At 41.1% G+C, this 19,895-nt stretch overlaps 1 protein-coding gene across 2 annotated transcripts in view; it reads left to right on the forward strand.

Annotated features, from left to right (window-relative positions):
* LOC128694497 (uncharacterized) overlaps positions 1-19,895 on the forward strand; it is a 65,692-nt gene that overhangs the window by 6,563 nt on the left and 39,234 nt on the right. For both annotated transcript variants that reach the window (XM_070080078.1, XM_070080079.1), the window contains 2 exons: positions 9,555-9,695; positions 16,806-16,937. In XM_070080078.1, the coding sequence (XP_069936179.1) occupies positions 9,555-9,695; positions 16,806-16,937 (273 nt within the window). The remainder of the gene's footprint in view (positions 1-9,554; positions 9,696-16,805; positions 16,938-19,895) is intronic.

Below are 19,895 nucleotides of genomic sequence, written 5' to 3' on the forward strand. Positions count from 1 at the left end.
CTTAGGAACAATTCATTCAGGGGGCCATAAGGTTGTAATTGCAGTAATGTACAACCTGCCACAGAACTGCAGGAGGCCAAGAGAAGAATACAAAGAGAGCAACAGAGCAATAGTAGATACACTAGCCGATATGGCCAGAAGAGTTCACATAGGTAGAATAAAGTTACTAGTTAAGGGTGATTTCAATCACAAGGAGACCGATTGGGTAAACACGGAACCCCATGGGGGTCCTGAAACATGGAGAACCAAGATGATGGATGTGGTACTGGAAAACCTCATGCATCAACATGTTAAGAGACACTACTAGAGACAGAAGTAAGGATGAGTCAGCAAGACTGGACCTAGTATTCACTTTAAGTAGTTCGGACATCGAGGATATCACGTACGAAAGGCCCCTTGGATCTAGTGATCATTAGGATCTGTGCTTTGAATACATAGTTGAGCTACAAGTGGAGAGGGTAGAAGGAATAGGACGGGAGAAGCCAAACTACAAAGGGGGGATTACACAGACATGAGGAACTTCCTGCGAGGCGTTTAGTGGGAAAAAGAATTGGCAGGAAAAACCATTAAAAGAAATGATGGACTACGTGACAACAAAATGCAAATAGGCAGAGGAGAGGTTTGTTCCCAAGGGAAACAGAAATAATGGGAAGACCACAACGAGTCCTTGGTTCACTCAAAAGTGTAGTGAGGAGAAACTAGGTACACTAGAGAATGGTAAAAGCACAGAAGACAAAGGACCCAGGAAAATAAAGAGATTAGCCGAAGAGCCAGAAACGAATATGCACAGATAAGAAGGGAGGCGCAGCAACAATACGAAAATGACACAGCATCGAAAGCCAATTCTGCCACGTCAGGAGGAAAAAAACAGTCAAGGACCAAATAATCAGACTGAGGAAGGAAGGAGGGGAGTTCACAAGAAACTACCAAGAATTGTGCGAGGAGCTCAATATGAGATTTAAAGAAGTATTTACAGTGGAGACAGGAAGGTTTCCAGGAAATCAGGGAATACACCAACAAGTGTTGGACGAAATACACACAACCGAGGAGGAGGTGCAGAAGCTGCTATGTGAACCTGAAACCTCAAAGGCAGTGGGACCGTACAAAATCTCTCCGTGGGTCCTTAGAGAGGGAGCAGAGATGCTGTGTGTGCCAATAACGAAAGCCTTCTCACACATACATTGAAACTGAGCAACTACCTGAGGTATGGAAGATGGCAAATATAGTCCCAAATTTTTAAAAAAGAAGTCAGACACGAGGTATTAAATTATAGACCTGTGTCATTGACATGTATAGTATTCAAACTCATGGAGAAGATTGTCAGGAGGAGAGTGGTAGAGCACCTAGAAAATCACAAGCTTGTAAACGACAACCAGCACGGTTTCGGGGAAGGAAAATCCTGTGACACAAACCAACTGGAGTTTTATGACAAGGTATCAGAAGTAAGACACGAGAGAAAGGGGTGGATAGACTACATTTTCTTCGAATGTAAAAAGGGATTCGACACAGTTCCTCACAAGAGGTTGATGCAAAAGTTAGATAATCAGGCATGCATAACAGGGAAAGCACTGCAATGGATCAGAGAATAACTGACAGAGAGGCAACAGCGAGCAATGGTACATGACGAGGTGTCAAAGTGGGCGCCTGTGACAAGCGGGGTTCCACAGGGGTCAGTCCTAGGACCGGTGCTGTTTCTGGTATATGTGTATAACATAACGGAAGGGATAGACTCAGAAGTGTCCCTGTTTGCAGATGATGTGAAGTTAATGAGGAGAATTAAATCGGATGAGGATAAGGCAGAACTACAAAGAAACCTGAACAGGCTACAAGACGGGTCCAGCAAGTGGCTCCTTGAATTTAACCCCGCCAAATGCAAAGTCATGAAGATAGAGGAAGGGCAGAGAAGACCACAGACAGAGTATAGTCTAGGTGGCCAAAGACTGCAAACCTCACTCAAAGAAAAAGATTTTGGGGTGAGTATAATACCGAGCACATCTCTTGAGGCACTGCTGCAGCATATGAGCGCCTGGCAAACCTAGGAATAGCGTTCCGATACCTCAGTTAGGAATCGTTCAAGACTCTGTACACCGTGTACGTCAGGCCCATACTGGAGTATGCAGCACCAGTTCGGAGCCCACACCTGGTCAAACACGTCAAGAGAGTCCTAAGGTTTGCAGCAAGAGATTGTCCTACGATGAAAGGTTAAGGGAAATCGGCCTGTCGACACTGGAGGACAGGAGGGTTAGGGGAGACATGATAACCACATATAAAATACTGCGAGGACTTGACAAGGTGAACAAAGACAGAATCTTCCAGAAATGGGACAAAGAAATAAGGTGACGCAGTGGAGACAGAAGCCATACATAGTTTTTAGACGAAGTTTGATAAAGCTAGCGGAGCTGGGACCTAGTAGCGATCAGTGAAGAGGAAGGGCCAGGAGCGATGACTCGACCATTGCAACCACATGTAGTTGAGTACAAATAGGTGAGTACACGCAATCGGTCAAGAATCAGGCAGGACTACAAAGAGATCTGGACAGGCTACAAGCCTGGTTCAGCAACTGGCTCCTTGAAATTAAACCTGCCAAATGCATTCATGAAGATCGAGGAAGGGCAAAGAAGACCGCAGACACAGTATAGTCTAGGTGACCAAAGACTGCAAACCGCACTCAAGGAAAAAGATCGTGGGGTGAGTATAATACTGAGCACATCTCCTGAGGTGCACATCAATCAGATAACTGCTGCAGCATACGGGCGTCTGGCAAACCTAAGGATAGCATTCCGATACCTCAGTAAGGAATCGTTCAAGACTCTGTACACCATTTACTTCATGCCCATACTGGAGTATGCAGCACCATTTTGGAATCCACATCTGGTCAAGCACGTCAATAAATTAGAGAAAGTGCAAAGGTTTGCAACAAGACTAGTCCCAGAGCTAAGGGGATTGTCCTACGAAGAAAGGTTAAGGGAAGTTGGCCTGACGACACAGGAGGACAGGAGGGTCATGGGAGACATGATAACGACATATAAAATACTGCGTGGAATGGACAAGGTGGACAAAGACAGGATGTTCCAGAAATGGGACACCGAAGTTGAAGACCCAGATGAGTCAAAGGAATATTAGAAAGTATTTCTTCAGTCAAAGAGTTGTCAGGCAATGGAATAGTCTAGAAAGTGACGTAGTGGACGTAGTTTTAAGACGAGGTTTGATAAAGCTCATGGAGCAGGGGGAGAGAGAGGACCCAGTAGCAATCAGTGAAGAGGCGGGGCCAGGAGCTATGTGAAGGCTTACTCAGCCCTGTAACAACTTCAGACAGTATTACCAAGGCTGGCTCCTCCTCAGGAAAATTAATGAATAGAAAAAGAACAAAAACTGACAAACATAAACACTATTATTCAGAAAATATAAAATATAAAACACTTATATATAAATGAAAAATGAAAAATATAAATAACTGAATTCAACGCTAATATGTATATATAAAACTTGGGTGTCTGGTGTTGGTGACACTGCGTGTTGTTGAAATCCTAGCCGTTGCTGATGATGGGGGGCGGGTTGCAGGTGATGACAACCCACCGGCTCGTTCTTCACAGATTTTCTAGCCGTCAATAATCCGTCCAGATGACAGGAAAGCAGGTTTTCTCCACTGCAATGATGAGGGGTTATATCCTGCTACTTGCATACACAAACAGGTAAGTGGATCAAAATTTGGGACTTCTCAGAACGTTAGTCCATCTCCTTCAATTCTACTCGTTGATTGGCAGGTGACCCTCTCTGTCATCCAAGCTGGAAAGATAGACAGGTTACCCACTGCTTAAGAAATCACTCTCCATGATAAGTACAATACCTAAAAGACGTGGTGATTATTACAATAGTAAACTTAAAGCAAGACTGAAAGGACTAAGTTTATTATTGTTCAAAAGTGAAGCTTTCAACCAATAAATCCACTAGAATACAAGGCAGGCATGTACTTACAGTAGTGCTGGGAGCTGTGAGTCTAGTGATTACTGTTATGACCGGAGCCTCACACGTCACCTTTCGGGGTGGGGGGGGAAGGAGGGGAAGGGATAGCGGGAGCTAGACTGACCCTACCTTAACAAGCAGCCGGCAATGAAACTATTGTTACTATATACTCCATCGCTACTCCTATCTATTGAACTTTTCCCTCACACTCCCCCATACCAAGACTTATAGTCAAGGAGTATAAGAAGAATAGGCGATCTTTTTCTCTCTCTCTCAGCTCATGTTCTCTAGCTCTTTCCTCACGTTCTCTAGCTGTTTCCTCACGATCAAGTCTATCACGCTCTTTTTTGTCTTCGCGCTCTCTTTCTGTCTTTCTTTGCTTTCTCTTTCAATTCTCTCTCTCTCATTTTTCTCTTCTCTTTCGATTCTCTCTCTCTCCTTTTCTTCTTCTCTTTCGATTTTCTCTCGCTCCTTTTCCTCCTGTCTTTCCCTTTCTAACTGTCTCTCTTCTCTCTCAGTTCTCTCTCTTTCAAGTCTTTCCTGGATCTTAGCACTAATGAAAGATTCAAAATTTTTCCTTGTTATTCCTAACTTCCAGCGTTCATCCAAAACTGGTATTCCTCCATACTTGCAAGAATAACTTAAACTATTAGGGGAAATGAAACGGGTATTAAAGAAAACGGAGGGTTCAATTCCTGCTCCGCTCAAACTGTAAATAAATCAGAGGGCTCAATCCCTACTTCAATTAAACAATATGTATTAATGAAAACGAAGGGTTCTATGCCGGCTCCGAGCAAACAGTAAGTAGAATGGGGTCCCTTGACCATCCAATCTTCTCACCAACAAATCAAGAGTGTCCTACGACAGTTCCCTTGATAAAATAAAGAGCTCAATGAAACAAATTGTCACTGGAAAATCTCGGGTCCCTAGAGTCTAATCCTCCAAAGTGTTTCAAGCTCGAACAAGAAGGTGGCAGAATTAAATATTATATCCTGCCTGACTTGACTTACAATAAATTGAGACTACAACAATCACCAAATCTTTTAAATACCTGTACCGTAGTCCTACCATAAAGAATGATTACTCATGGGTGGTGGTAACCGTCTGTGGTATGCGGCATTGAAGTTCCAATGGTAGATTCGAGATGGAGTTGAATCTTGATTCAGTCGAGTGTGATCCTGGCAAGGCCGCTACCTGTGAAGGCTAACTCAGCCCTGTAACAACTTCAGACAGTATTACCAAGGCTGGCTCCTCCTCAGGAAAATTAATGAATAGAAAAAGAACAAAAACTGACAAACATAAACACTATTATTCAGAAAATATAAAATATAAAACACTTAAATATGAAATATTAATCCTACATTAAAGAAAATGAAAAATGAAAAATATAAATAATAACTGAATTCAACGCTAATATGTATATATAAAACCTGGGTGTCTGGTGTTGGTGACACTGCTTGTTGTTGAAATCGTAGCCGTTGCTGATGATGGGGGGGGTCGCAGGTGTTGATGACAACCCCCCGGCTCATTCTTCACAGACTTTCTAGCCGTCAATAATCCTTCCAGATGACAGGAAAGCAGGTTTTCTCCACTGCAATGATGAGGGGTTATATCCTGCTACTTGCATACACAAACAGGTAAGTGGATCAAAATTTGGGACATCTCAGAACGTTAGTCCGTCTCCTTCAATTCTACTCATTGATTGGTAGGTGACCCTCTCTGTCATCCAAGCTGGAAAGACAGACAGTTTACCCACTGCTAAAGAAATCACTCTCCATGATAAGTACAATACCTAAAAGACGTGGTGATTATTACAACAGTCAACTTAGAGCAAGACTGAAAGGACTAAGTTTATTATTGGTCAAAAGTGAAGCTTTCAACCAATAAATTCACTAGAATACAAGGCAGGCATGTACTTACAGTAGTGCTGGGAGCTGTGAGTCTAGTGATTACTGTTTGGACCGGAGCCTCACACGTCACCTTTCGGGGGGGGGGGAAGAAGGAGGGGAAGGGATAGCGGGAGCTAGACTGACCCTACCTTAACAAGCAGCCGGCAATGAAACTATTGTTACTATATACTCCATCGCTACTTCTATCTATTGAACTTTTCCCTCACACGCTGTGAATCGACCCCTTCAATCACAAATAGGTGAGTACATACACACACATACATATACACATTTACACACACACAGACACACACACACACACACACACACACACACACACACACACACACACACACACACACACACACACACACACACACAAACACACACACACACACACACACACACACACACACACACACACACTCACACACACACACACACACACACACACACACACACACACACACACACACACACACACACACACACACACACACACACACACACACATACATACACACACTTAAACACACTAAAAAAAATTCTGTCATTGATAACCCATCAAAACTGCTTTCAGATTAAAATTAGAGAGATTAGAGTGATCCTCTTAAATATTTAGGACGCGGTGGGTCACTGACCCGCAGGTCAGATATGCTGGTACATTTGAATGACATAGATAAAAGTTTGCTTTGCAAATTGAGATACACACAGGTTCATTGAATATTCACTGTAATATACACATCTGTAGGGATAAACTTAGTGTAAGTCATAATAAATTACTTCATTGAATAAACAGAAGGAATCATCAGATGAAGAAATGACAACAGAAGTGCTATGAATATTTATGGGGACTGTGAAGAGACAGTTGGGTCATAGCTTGTAGTCACTGACACATATTACAAAAGTGCTTTATGTGAAATATTCTTATTAAAGTCTCGTAGTCGAATAGTTTAGGGTTGGACTTGCAACACGATAGGACCACGGTTTGAGTCTCCGTCCATGCTTTCAACTATCTATGTAATGTACACCGAGAACTACAAGCCTTTCAGTGTGCATTCAATGAGATATAATCACTTCTCATTGTATATACACAAAAATTTACATAACTCTTAGTTTAAATACTCTGATGTATTTTCACTGAGTGATACACAACTCTCAGTGTACATTATATGCACAGAGACATATACAAGTTTATTTACCCTGAGACATAACATTTTTTTAGCGTATACTCACTTAGAGAATTGCATTTTTCAAAGTATCTACAGACTAAGAGAAGGTAAATCAAGGCGAGGAATATAATAATGTATATATGGACTTCAGTAAGGCTTTTGAAAGAGTTCCACATCGGAGATTGTTAAGGAAAGTAGAGGCATAAGGAATAGAAGAATTTTTTCCTGGATTTATTCCTTCACAGTATACATAAACGACATAGATGAGGGAATGAATAGTGACATAAGCAAGTTTGCCGATGACAACAGAATAAGACATCGAATTAATTCTGACGAGGACACTAGAACGGAGCAAGAAGATCTGAACAGACTAATGCAATGGTCGGAGAAGTGGCCGATGCAGTTTAATTAATACAGACACATGTAAACTTCTAAGCCTTGGAAATGAAAATAACCAGCGCACTTACACACTAAATAATATAGATCTCAATCACTCTGTACTTCGGAAAAAAGACAAAGTTGATCCAACGCATCAGATACCTGTCGTACGAGGATAGACTGAGGGCAATGAATCTGAACTCTCCAGAAAGGCATAGAATTAGGGGGGTATGGTTGAGGCGTATAAATGGAAAACAGGAATAAGTACAGGGGATGTAAAAAGTGCGATAAATATCTAACCAAGACAGGACTCGCAGCAATGGGCTATAGCTGGAAGCATTTAATTTTAAAAAAGGCATAGGAAAGCCTTAATTTGGTAATAGAGATAAGGATGAGTATATATTCAGTGTATATTCACTGAGAGATGTGCACCTCTCGGTGAATATACACTAAGAATACACGCTTTTCAAAGTATACACTGAGAAATATATATCTGTCAGTGAATATACTCTAAAAGATACACATCTATGAATGAACACTATCTACAACATGTATACTTAACGGTACATATGCAAAAAAAAAAAAAAGCTTCTAAGGGTATATGTATTGAGAGATGTGCAGCTCTCAATATACATATACATTGACAGATATGCACTTTTCGGAGTAAATACACTGAGAGATATACACCTTTCACTGACAGGTACTTACCATCTGTTGTATATGCACCCCGAGATAAACATAGCTTAGAGAATAACCACTGACACTTACTTCTTACTGCATATACGGTGAGTAATACACATCTGTGAGTGTAAATGCCATAAGAGATACTCACTTAGGGGTGTGTATATAGTGATATATACTCATCAATCAGTGTACATTCACTGAGAGATAAAAACATTTCGGTGAAGATAGACTAAGAAAAACATCTCTCCATAGGCGATTTCCTGGTTGTGCGAACGTCATAGTGTGTACTTACATAATTTTTAATGGAACAGCTTACCACACACCTAGGCTATTTGGTATAGCTTAGGCACTATGATGAACAAAACAACACGAGATTAAATCAAACACGAGGGAAAATGATGCTATGGAGTGATACGGTAAACGCGAGATGTATGAGGCTGCTGCCGGTATAACATGGAATACTGTCTAACAGCAAAAGTCTTAAGAGAAGGCATATCAACCAAGTTTTCATGGTAAGGGAGAACCAACATATTTTTAGTTGAATAAGGCTGGTTGTCCCTTTTTGGATTGTAAAAAGTATTGATATGCCTTCTCTTCTTAAGACTTTTAATATTAAAGTTGTATTCAAAAATCTTGATACAGTAAAAAAACTTTTGATAAAGAATTCCCCCCAAAATGCTGATGGATGTGTCTATAAGATTCCTTGTAAAATTTGCGATAAAGTTTATTACGGTCAAACTGGTAAAAATCTCGAACTAAGATTAAAACAACATAAATATAGCATTAGAACTGGACAAGATTCCAATGCTCTATTTATTCATGTAAGAGATTTTAACCATCCAATTGATTTTCAAAAAGTTGAGAAAGTAGTATCAAGCAAGTCTATGGTCGACAGGAATATAATTGAATCTTGTTTCATAAAAAGCAGTTTTGACAATAATATGAATATTTCCTTTGGTTTATATAAATTAGATCCATTTATAATTAATAGAATTTGGGAAGAATTTAATAATACACTGGACAAATAATAATTTTTAAAATTTTCTTGGGTAGAATAGTTTGTTGGTGGGTTGTGCGAAGGACCTGTCCAGTTGGGCCGGCGCACGTCAGGTGTTTAACTGTTGTGGGATCTGATAGTGAGGTGTTGGCCAGACCCCTTATATACTTTTCTTGGATACTTTACTTTCATAGTTCCTTGATAATGTGAGTAGTCACGAAACCGCTTGGAATTTCTCTATTCTTTCACAGTGGTTGTTTTGCATATTCTGAAATCACCTGTTTACTGTGATCTTATTGCATATATATATATATATATATATATATATATATATATATATATATATATATATATATATATATATATATATATATATATATATATATATTTATATATATATATATATATATATATATATATATATATATATATATATATATATATATATATATATGTATATATATATTTCAGGGTACGAAGCTCTGCGAGGAGCGAATGTGTTGGTGACAGGTGTCATGATGGGTGTAGCTATAGTTGGCACCTTTGTTGGTGCTGTGGCCAACAACGGCTGTGCCTGGCACTCTCTCCTGGACTACTGGCTTCTAGGTATTGGTAAGTTGTAATATAACTTTAATCCTTTGAAACCTCTTGTGAGTCATACTTTTGTAGCTAAAGTTTTTGTAAGGAATATTCTATCCCTCAAACCTTCATGTTAGGTATACTATTATACTTGAAATACTTGTGTGGGAAAATTCTATCCTTGAACAATTTGTGGGGCATATTGTTCTCTCTGAACTTCTTTGGATGGATATAACTTTCCCTGTAATGTCTCTGATTGGATACTGCTGTCTCTGAATTACAAGTGAGGGGATGTCCTAAGCTGTTTGGAAATAAGTGTGGGGTGTTACCGAGCACCTTGGCTTGCTGTAGCTCTTTAGAATCTTACGTTAAAGTGTTGAAGAAGGTTCTACTTCTTCAGGAGGAAAATAGGAGGTTTTGTCTACATGGGTTTGGTAGTAAGAGTGTGATAGTTGGAGCTGGTTGGAGAGTTGGAGAGTGGTAGCCGATTAAAGTGGCAAGTGGTTCACAATTCAGGAAGAAGGGAGATAAGGAAGGTTAATAGAGAGGATGTGAAGGTAAGAAATCAATTCTCTGTTCTCCAGGACGAGTGTACTTCAGTGGTCAGTGAAGTTAAAGGCACCACTGACTTCTCTGCTAATCAAAGTAAGAATATTCTGATTGTGGGAGACTTTCAAGTAAGATATATGGACTGTGCTTTTTGTAATAGAGATAGGAAGGTCAGACTGAGAGTGTGCCTCCCAGTAGCTGGTGTTGGTGATATAGTCAGCAGGCTGGATAATATTATGTCAGGTAATGGGAACAACCCCCATTATCTGTCTTAGTGCTGGTGGAAATGACATCAGGAAGGGCAGGTGACAGGAGCTGCTGGATAAGTACAGGTCAGTCATAGATGTAGTCAGGTCTAAGGAAGGGATCCAACTCATATACAGCATCTTGCCTAGAAGGGGAGTGGGCAATGAATGAATGTCTAGCGCAGTTGTTATAAATTGCTGTCTAGACAGGTACTGCAGGGAACTTGCAATACCATTCACTGATAACTAGGACAAAGTCTATGGCAAACGTGATACGTATGCAAGGGATGGGGTTTCTCTCTGGGGCTGGAGTGCTTGCATTAGCCAGTTCGATTGACGGGGTCATTAATGACATGTCTAGGACTTTAAACTGATAGATTATAGAGGTATGGGTGCTTGTGGGAAAAATCATGCTGTGGCACTTGGGTTGAATACAGCAGATATTACCAGGATACCCCAGGGATATGTTTAAAAAAAATATTCATAATAAAGTTCCTAGTAAAGGCAAAGAAATTGTTCAACAAACAAAAGGGATAGTAGAGGGCAGAGTGATAAACTCCTTTAAGGTTTACTATACAAATAGTAGGAATCTAAGAAATAAGATAGATGAGCTAAGAATACTTGCAAATGCAAGTAATATAGATATTATTGCTGTAACAGAGACCTGGTTCAACTTGAAAGATAGAGAATTGCTTTCGGAATGCAACATACAGGGTTATAAACTATTCCAAACTGATAGGTTCAACAGGGAGGGTGGTGGAGTGGCGATGTAAGTCAGAGATAATTTAAATTATTGTGTTAGACAAGATATAAGATTAAAAACATTAGACACAGAATCTGTTTGGCAACAGTTTCTCGAGGGTGGTGAAAAATTAATTTTGGGTGTGATTTATAGGCCCAAAACCTTGACAGGGAGTGCAGTAAGATGCTACGGGGCGAAGTTCATATTGTGTCTAGATATGAAAATGTGGTATTAATGGAGATTTTACCTTTAGACAAATTGATTGGAACAATATGACAGGAAATGTTGAGTCTAGTGACTTTGTTGATACGGTTCAGGATTGCTTTTTAAAACAGTTTGTGACAGAAAAAATTTGAGGAAACAACCTGCTTGACTTGGTTCTTAATCATGAGCTTGGGAAAAGTGATCACAAATCACTTAGTTTCAATATATAAAGGAATTACCGACATAATTGCAATCAGGTCTCTGTCCCAGACGTCCACTTGGCTGATTTCATGGGACTGAGAAATTACCTGGGTGGGCTAAATTGGGGTGACCTGACTATGGGTCAGGTAGGGGGTGTTGGTTGCCAATATGACGAATTTCAGAGCATAATTGTAGCTGCCCAGACAACGTTTGTTCCAATTAGGGAAATTAGATCTAACAAAAATGAACAGAAATGGATAAACAATAGATTAAATCATCTCACTGGGCAAAAGAAAGGCATATTTAGGCGTATCAAAAGAGGGGATGGGCAGTTAAGAAATCAGTATATTCAATTAAAGAAAAATATGAAGAAAGGAATAAGAAAACCAAAAGGGACTAGGGGCTAAAGTCGCAAGGGATTCGAAGACTAACCCAAAAGGGTTCTTTCAGGCATACAGAAGTAAGATTAGTGACAAGATAAGCCCACTTAAGAGTAACTCTGGTCAGATCACTGACAGTGATAAGGAAATGTGTGAACTTTTCAACACTTACTTCCTCTCAGGTTTTACTCAGGAAGATACTAGCAAAGTCCCAGAAATAATAAATTATGTAGAACAGGACGATAATAAACTATGCACGATTGGGGTACCTAGTGACATGGTCCTCTGACAAATAGAGAAATTAAAACCTAACAAATCCCCAGACCCTCATGAATTGTTTACAAGGGTTTTAAAGAAATGTAAAGAGGAACTTAGCATACCTTTGGCTAATCTTTTCAGTATATCACTACAAACTGGCATAGTGCCAGACAAGTGGAAAATAGCAAATGTAATACCTATTTACAAGGCAGGTGACAGGTTCTTAGCACAGAACTATAGACCAATAAGCCGTACCTCCATAGTGGGAAAATTTATGGAATCAATAACTGTCGAGGCAATTCGTAGCCAACATGAGAGGCATAAAATGATTAATGAATCTCAACACGGTTTTACGAAGGGGCGTTACTGTTTTATGAATTTACTTACTTTTTTCACTGTGGTATATGAAGAGGTAGATCATGGTATTGAATATGATATTGTGTATATGGACTTCACTAAGAGTTTCACATCAGAGGCTATTGAGGAATAGGAGGAGAATGTTTTTCCTGGGTAGAGGCATGGTTGACAAATAGGCAGCAGAGACTTTGCATAAACGGGGAGATATCAGAATGGGGGCACATCACAGGCGGTGTTCTGCAGGGGTCAATGTTGAGCTCGCTGTTGTTCACAATTTACATAAACAACATAGATGATGGAATAAATCGCAACATAAGAAATTTGCTGGTGACTCCAAAAGAGGCCGTCCAATTCATTCTAATGAGGACATTAGAGCACTCCAGGATGATTTGAAAAGACTCATGCAGTTTTGGGAGAAGTGGCAGATGCAGTTTAATATAGGCGAATGCAAAGTTCTAAATGTTGGACAAGAAAATTACCATGTCAAATATAACCTAAATAATGTAGATCTTAATATTACTGTTTGCGAAAAGGATTTAGTTCTGGTTTGCAGTAATCTGAAACCATGACAACAGTGCATAAGCATTCGAATTAAAGCTAACAGAATCCTTGGCATCATATCAAATATAAATAACAGAAGTCTTCAGGTTGTTCTTCAACTCTATATATCATTGGTTAGGCCTCATTTAGACTATACTGCACAGTTCTAGTCACTGTATTACAGAATGGATATAAATACACTGGAAAATGTACAGAGGAGGATGACAAAGTTGATTCCATGTATCGGAAATCTTCCCTATGAGGATAGAATGAGGGCTCTGAATCTGCACTCTCTAGAAAGGCGTAGAATTAGGGGGGATATGATTGAGGTGTATAAATGGAAAATAGGAATCTAGAGTGCTAAAAATATCTATCCCAGAAGCATGTCATTCCAAACAGTCTATTCTAGCCAGATGGATGCCAACCAGCAGGAAGCGAGCAGTCTGGGAAATGGTACCACTGGCAATGCTAGGAGAGGCAAGTGCCGGTCGTGTTTACAGCTTCGTTGTCTCAACTCTAATGGTTTTCTCCGCAAACACGGTAGTTGCCCTGGTTCAGGATGTCCTCCTGTGGAAAGTGATGATCCAGAGCCACCTCAGGCACCTGAACCCACTCCAACAGATCTCATCTCATCAGACAATATCTTGGAAGCAATTAAAGCAACAGGTACCAGAACACTCACACATATTCCCAAAGCAGCCCGTCCACATGCAGCTGGGAAACTTACAGAACTCTTAAAAAAAGTAAAAGATGGTTCAACTATCCTAAATGCTCCACCAACCATCAAGGCATGGCACAACTTACTACTTTTTGGCAATGTCTGCTTAGCTGTGCCGGAAAGAAGGGAAAAGAGGTTAGCCTCAATGATCATCAAATCCATAAGAGACTTTCCTAGAACTTATAGCCTCATTCGCCTTCCCCGTCAACACAAAAACGGGAGAGGCAGAATCCCCACTCACTCCACTGACAGTGAAAAAGTCAGAGTGCAGGTGAGCAAGAAAATTGAAGAGGGCCATACAGTGGGGGCAATGAGAATTATTACAAGTGGAGATACAGTTGCCCCCAGGGATGCTGACACTGCAGAAACACTTAGAGGAAAGCACCCTGCCAGGGAAAGCAGGGGCACCAACAGATCCAACACCACTGTCCCCACTGTGGAACCATTGATTGTGGAGACTCAGACGTTTACAAAGCAATAATGTAGTTCCCATCTGGCTCTGCTGTGGGTTACACTGGAAATGGTTAATCCAGTTATTGAGGAGATTGCAGAGACACTGCTTTCAGAGATCACAAGGTTCGTCAACAATTCCTTGGGTGGTCTGATTTCTGATGAAATTAAACCTTTCTTTTTTGGTGCAACACTTTGTACACTTAAAAAGAAGGATGGAGGAATTAGGCCTATTGCAGCAGGCAACACTTTTCGCCACCTCGTTTCCAAAGCTGCTGTCCGAAGCATTAATGCAGAGGCAGCCATGATGCTTCAACCAAACCAACTTGTCTTTGGGGTCTCTCAAGGAAGTGAAGCAGTGGTTCATGCAACAAGGACGTATATCAACAATCTGCCTGAGGACAATACAGTGGTAAAATTAGACTTCAAGAATGCATTTAATCTCCTGAAAAGAGATGTGGTATTAGAAGCGGTACAAGAACATTTCCCTGGTCTCTTCCCCTTTGTTTCTGCTGGATATAGCAAAGAATTAATGTTCCTGCTTGGAGAGCATGAAATCACATCATCAGAGGGTGTCCATTTCTCTTCTGTATAGCGGTTAGCTCACTGACCAGTGAGCTAAACATCTGGTTCCTGGATGATGGCACAATAGCAGGTACAAAGGAGTCCCTCCTAGATGATCTTACACAAGTGATGACACGGGGACAGGAAATGGGTCTCATCCTGAATCCATCCAAATGTGAAATCATCTCAGTCAGTCAACAAGTGATAAACGCAGTGAGATCCAAACTACCAGGAGCATCAGTCATTGCCCCTACATATAGCGTCTTGCTTGGAGCGCCTCTGGGAAGCGATGCCATTGACACAATTCTCAGGAAGAAATTGGAAGAATTGAAAAGAATGGAACAACGAACAGGTAATCTTGACACCCACGATGCTTTGTACCCTCTCACAAAGTGCTTGAATCTGCCCAGGTTGACATATTTTCTAAGATGTGCACCGTCATATGATAACCCTATACTGTACGAATATGACAGTATCCTGAGGCAGATTTTTACCAAAGTACTTAACCTTACTCTCGAAGACGGGCAGTGGAACCAAGCTACACTTCCAGTCAGACTAGGAGGCATTGGTGTCCGCAAGTCATCACAAATTGCGCTACCTGCTTTTCTATCCACATGTATTGCATCCAGAGAGCTTGTAGCAGCGATTCTCCCTGAACATCTTACGGACAAGATTGGAGTCCAGAACGAAAAGTTCATTGACGGAGCCATGATCTGGGATAATCTAACGGGCTCTGAAACCAGGCCTGCTCCCCCCAACAACTACAAACTGTCGCACTGGGATGACCCGATAGTGGAGAAAATAGCCGCAACCATGCTTCAGAGTGTGTCAGGGAAGGATAGAGCCCGCCTCCTGGCAGTGAGAGCTCCTCATGCAGGAGACTTTCTGTTGGCCGTTCCCAACTCCAGCCTTGGCACACGCCTCGACCCACAGACCATCCGTATTGGTGTTGCCCTTCGACTTGCCGCCCCTATACTCGCCGAGCACAGGTGTATTTGTGGCAGTGAAGCAGCAGACCGATTCGGGTACCATGGTCTTGTGTGCCGTAAATCCAACAGAAAGATTGCAAGACATGAGGAGGTGAATAACATTATCAAGAGGAGCCTCATAACAACCGGATGCCCAGCAGTAAGGGAGCCACTCCAACTATGCAGATCTGATGGCTGCCAGAAGCGTACAGATGGTATCACACTTCAAGCCTGGACATACGGTAAGCAGGTGGTGTGGGACTACACATGTGCATCAACCTTGGCTGATACCTATCTCCAGCACACCAGGGAGGAAGGAGGGGCAGCCGTCAGCTTCAGGGAGTCCCAAAAGTTTAGAAATATGGAGAACTTGCCCATCATTATATGTTTGGTCCCATAGGCTCAGAGACCCTTGGCTCATGGGAAAAGAGTGTATCTAAGTTCCTTAAAGAACTAGGCAAAATACTCATCAGGGTAACTAGGGATCCCAGGGCAGCTAGTTTTCTGTTCCAGAGACTCAGCGCTGCTGTTCAGATGGGTAATGCCTGCTGTATTTTGGGCATGCGCCCCAGTTCTGAAGAGCTGGATGAGATTTTCGCATTATAATCAGTAACAAACACATAACAATATGTACTAGACATGTGTCTCTCACATCTCATGTACTGTTTATGCCATCTTTATGTCAACAATGTATCTCTTAAACCTTTTGTACCATATTATGTAATAAAATATACCTATTGGTAAAAAAGAATGAAAAGATGGGGTGGTAGGGGAAGTGAAATATTCAAATGGCTTCAGGAAGAAATCCAAATATTCTTCCTTGAAGCCTTTTTTATTCACTTCTCCGAGGCTATGGGTCCCACAATTTACCCCATTCCGTAGTTGTAACTACGTAGTTGTAACTACGGAATGAGCATGGCGTAACTACGTTAGACACCGTGGTTATATTATTATACTAATATTGCAGGTGTAACTACCGTAGGAGCTGTGGTGGGCGTGGTAATATGGCTTCAGTCACTCACCTGTACTAAGGTCATCAACGGACCAAGATGTTTGATGATGCTGCTGCTGGTCGTCAACGTCATCTGGCTCATATTAGGTTAGACTTGTACAATAATATGTTAATTATTTTTAATATCACCTTCAGTACCTTGAATGGTACCTTAAATGGTGCCTTAAGTTGTACCTTCAGTGATGCCTTCAACAGTACCTTGAATTGTACCTTTATTGGTACCTTCAATGGTGCCGTCAATGGTACTGTCAAAGGTACTTTATTTAATGCTTCTTGGATAGTACCTTGACTGGTGTATTAAATAGTAATTTGAGTGGTACATTGAACAGCACCTTGAATATTACCTTGAACGGTTACTTTAGTTATCATTCAAGGTAATATTCAAATTATTTTGAATGATATCATGAATAATACTATGAATATTATCATGACTGGTTCGTTATATGATCCGTTGAGTGGTACCTCGAATGGTACTTTGAATTGTACTTTTAATGATACCATGAAATATAATTGAATTCAACCTTGAATAGTACTCTGAATAGTTCCTTGAATTCTACTTTTAATGATATCTTGAAATGTATATTGAATTCAACCTTGAATAGTACTCTGAATGGTACCGTGAACTGCACCTTGAAGAGAATCCATTAAGATAAAAATTATGTACTTCTGAATGGTACCTTAACTGGTACCTTCTGTTGTGCACTGATTGATCTCTTAAATGGAGGTGGAAGTTTACCTTGACGGTTCCTTGAATTGTAACATAAATGGTCCCTTGAATAGTACAAGAATAGTACTCTGACAGGTGCCCGACAGAGTACCTACAAAGATACGTATAATTATACCTTGAATGGTACTTTGAAAGTTGGTATAAACCTTGGTAATAAATACCGAGAAGTTGGTTTAGAAAAACACGTAAGCCAACACCAGGACATATTTACCAGAAAACGTTTCGGTCCTTGAGACCTTGATCATTTATATATAGACGCCTATATATGTCTTTCAACCTGTGTATGTTAGAAGTGATCAAGGTCCCAGGACCGAAACGTTTTCTGGTAAATATGTCCTGGTGTTTGCTTACGTGTTTTTAAAAATTAACTCTGAAAGTTATTTTGAACTGTTCCTTGAAGGATATTTTGAGTGGTACGTTAGTATTACCTGGAAAAGTACTTTGAGTATTATACTAAATATGGTAATTGAATGGTTCTTCAAATGGGATTTTTAAAGGTACCCTTTATGGTACATTGAATGGTATCTTTAAGAGTACACTACCTAAAAAGGTACTTCTAAGGATGAATTGTATAATGTTTTTACTGGGATCGTAAACAGTACTTAAATGGTATTTTACATAGTACTTGATAAGAACCTTGAATCATTACATATGATTCCTTGAAAGTTGCCTTGTATGATATTTTGAATAGTTCCTTGAGTGTTACCTTATATTCTAACATGAACTGTATGTTAAATATGTTTCTCGACGGTTTCTTGAATAATACCTTGAATGGTTCTTTGAATGATACCTAATATGCTACCTTTAATTGTAAGTTGAATGACTCCTTTAAAAGTTCCTTAAATGGTTCTTATAAAAGTACGTATTATTATATCATGACTCTTACTTTGAATTCTATTTAGAATTGTAACTTGAGCTGTATCTTAAACGTCACCTTAAACGGTACCTTAAACGGTACCTTGAATGGTATCATTATTGGTACAATGAATGTCACTCTGAATTATATTTTTAATGGAACCCTAAATAATATATTGAATGTAACGTTCATTGAAATGTTTATTGGTATATTGAATGGTACTTTGAACGGTACCTACAATAGTACCTTGAGTGGTTCCTTGAACGGTGCCTTGAATAACACCTGGATCTGAATGGTGCCTTCAATGATTAGTTAAATGGTACTCTGAATGGTACTTAAATGGTACCATCGAGTCAATTCCCGTTAGACTTGCTGGTATAAAAACTAATGGCAAACGACATCAAATAAAAATAATTTAGAAACTAATGTTATAGTTCACTGAACAATAGATAAATAACTAGATGTATGTTAGTGGCGGGTTGATCCTAGAAATGTATCCCCGAGTTGTATAACCCCAGCCCTCTGTACCACAGTGCATGCCACAGCCCTCTGTACCACAGTGCATGCCACAGCCCTCTGTACCACAGTGCATGCCACAGCCCTCTGTACCACAGTGCATGCCACAGCCCTCTGTACCACAGTGCATGCCACAGCCCTCTGTACCACAGTGCATGCCACAGCCCTCTGTACCACAGTGCATGCCCAGCCCTCTGTACCACAGTGCATGCCACAGCCCCTCTGTACTGACAGTGCATGCCACAGCCCTCTGTACCACAGTGCATGCCACAGCCTTCTGTACCACAGTGCATGCCAAAGCCCTCTGCACCACAGTGCATGCCACAGCCCTCTGTACCACAGTGCATGCCACAGCCCTCTGTACCACAGTGCATGCAGCCCTCTGCCACAGCATGCCACAGTGCTCTGTACCACAGTGCATGCCACAGCCCTCTGTACCACAGTGCATGCCACAGCCCTCTGTACCACAGTGCATGCCACAGCCCTCTGTACCACAGTGCATGCCACAGCCCTCTGTACCACAGTGCATGCCACAGCCCTCTGTACCACAGTGCATGCCACAGCCCTCTGTACCACAGTGCATGCCCAGCCCTCTGTACCACAGTGCATGCCACAGCCCTCTGTACCACAGTGCATGCCCAGCCCTCTGTACCACAGTGCATGCCACAGCCCTCTGTACGAGAGTGCATGCCACAGCCCTCTGTACCACAGTGCATGCCACAGCCCTCTGTACCACAGTGCATGCCACAGCCCTCTGTACCACAGTGCATGCCACAGCCCTCTGTACCACAGTGCATGCCACAGCCCTCTGTACCACAGTGCATGCCACAGTGCTCTGTACCACAGTGCATGCCACAGCCCTCTGTACCACAGTGCATGCCACAGCCCTCTGTACCACAGTGCATGCCACAGCCCTCTGCACCACAGTGCATGCCACAGCCCTCTG

This window comes from Cherax quadricarinatus, unplaced genomic scaffold, assembly GCF_038502225.1.
Source record: "Cherax quadricarinatus isolate ZL_2023a unplaced genomic scaffold, ASM3850222v1 Contig132, whole genome shotgun sequence".
In the NCBI taxonomy this organism is placed as follows: domain Eukaryota; kingdom Metazoa; phylum Arthropoda; class Malacostraca; order Decapoda; family Parastacidae; genus Cherax; species Cherax quadricarinatus.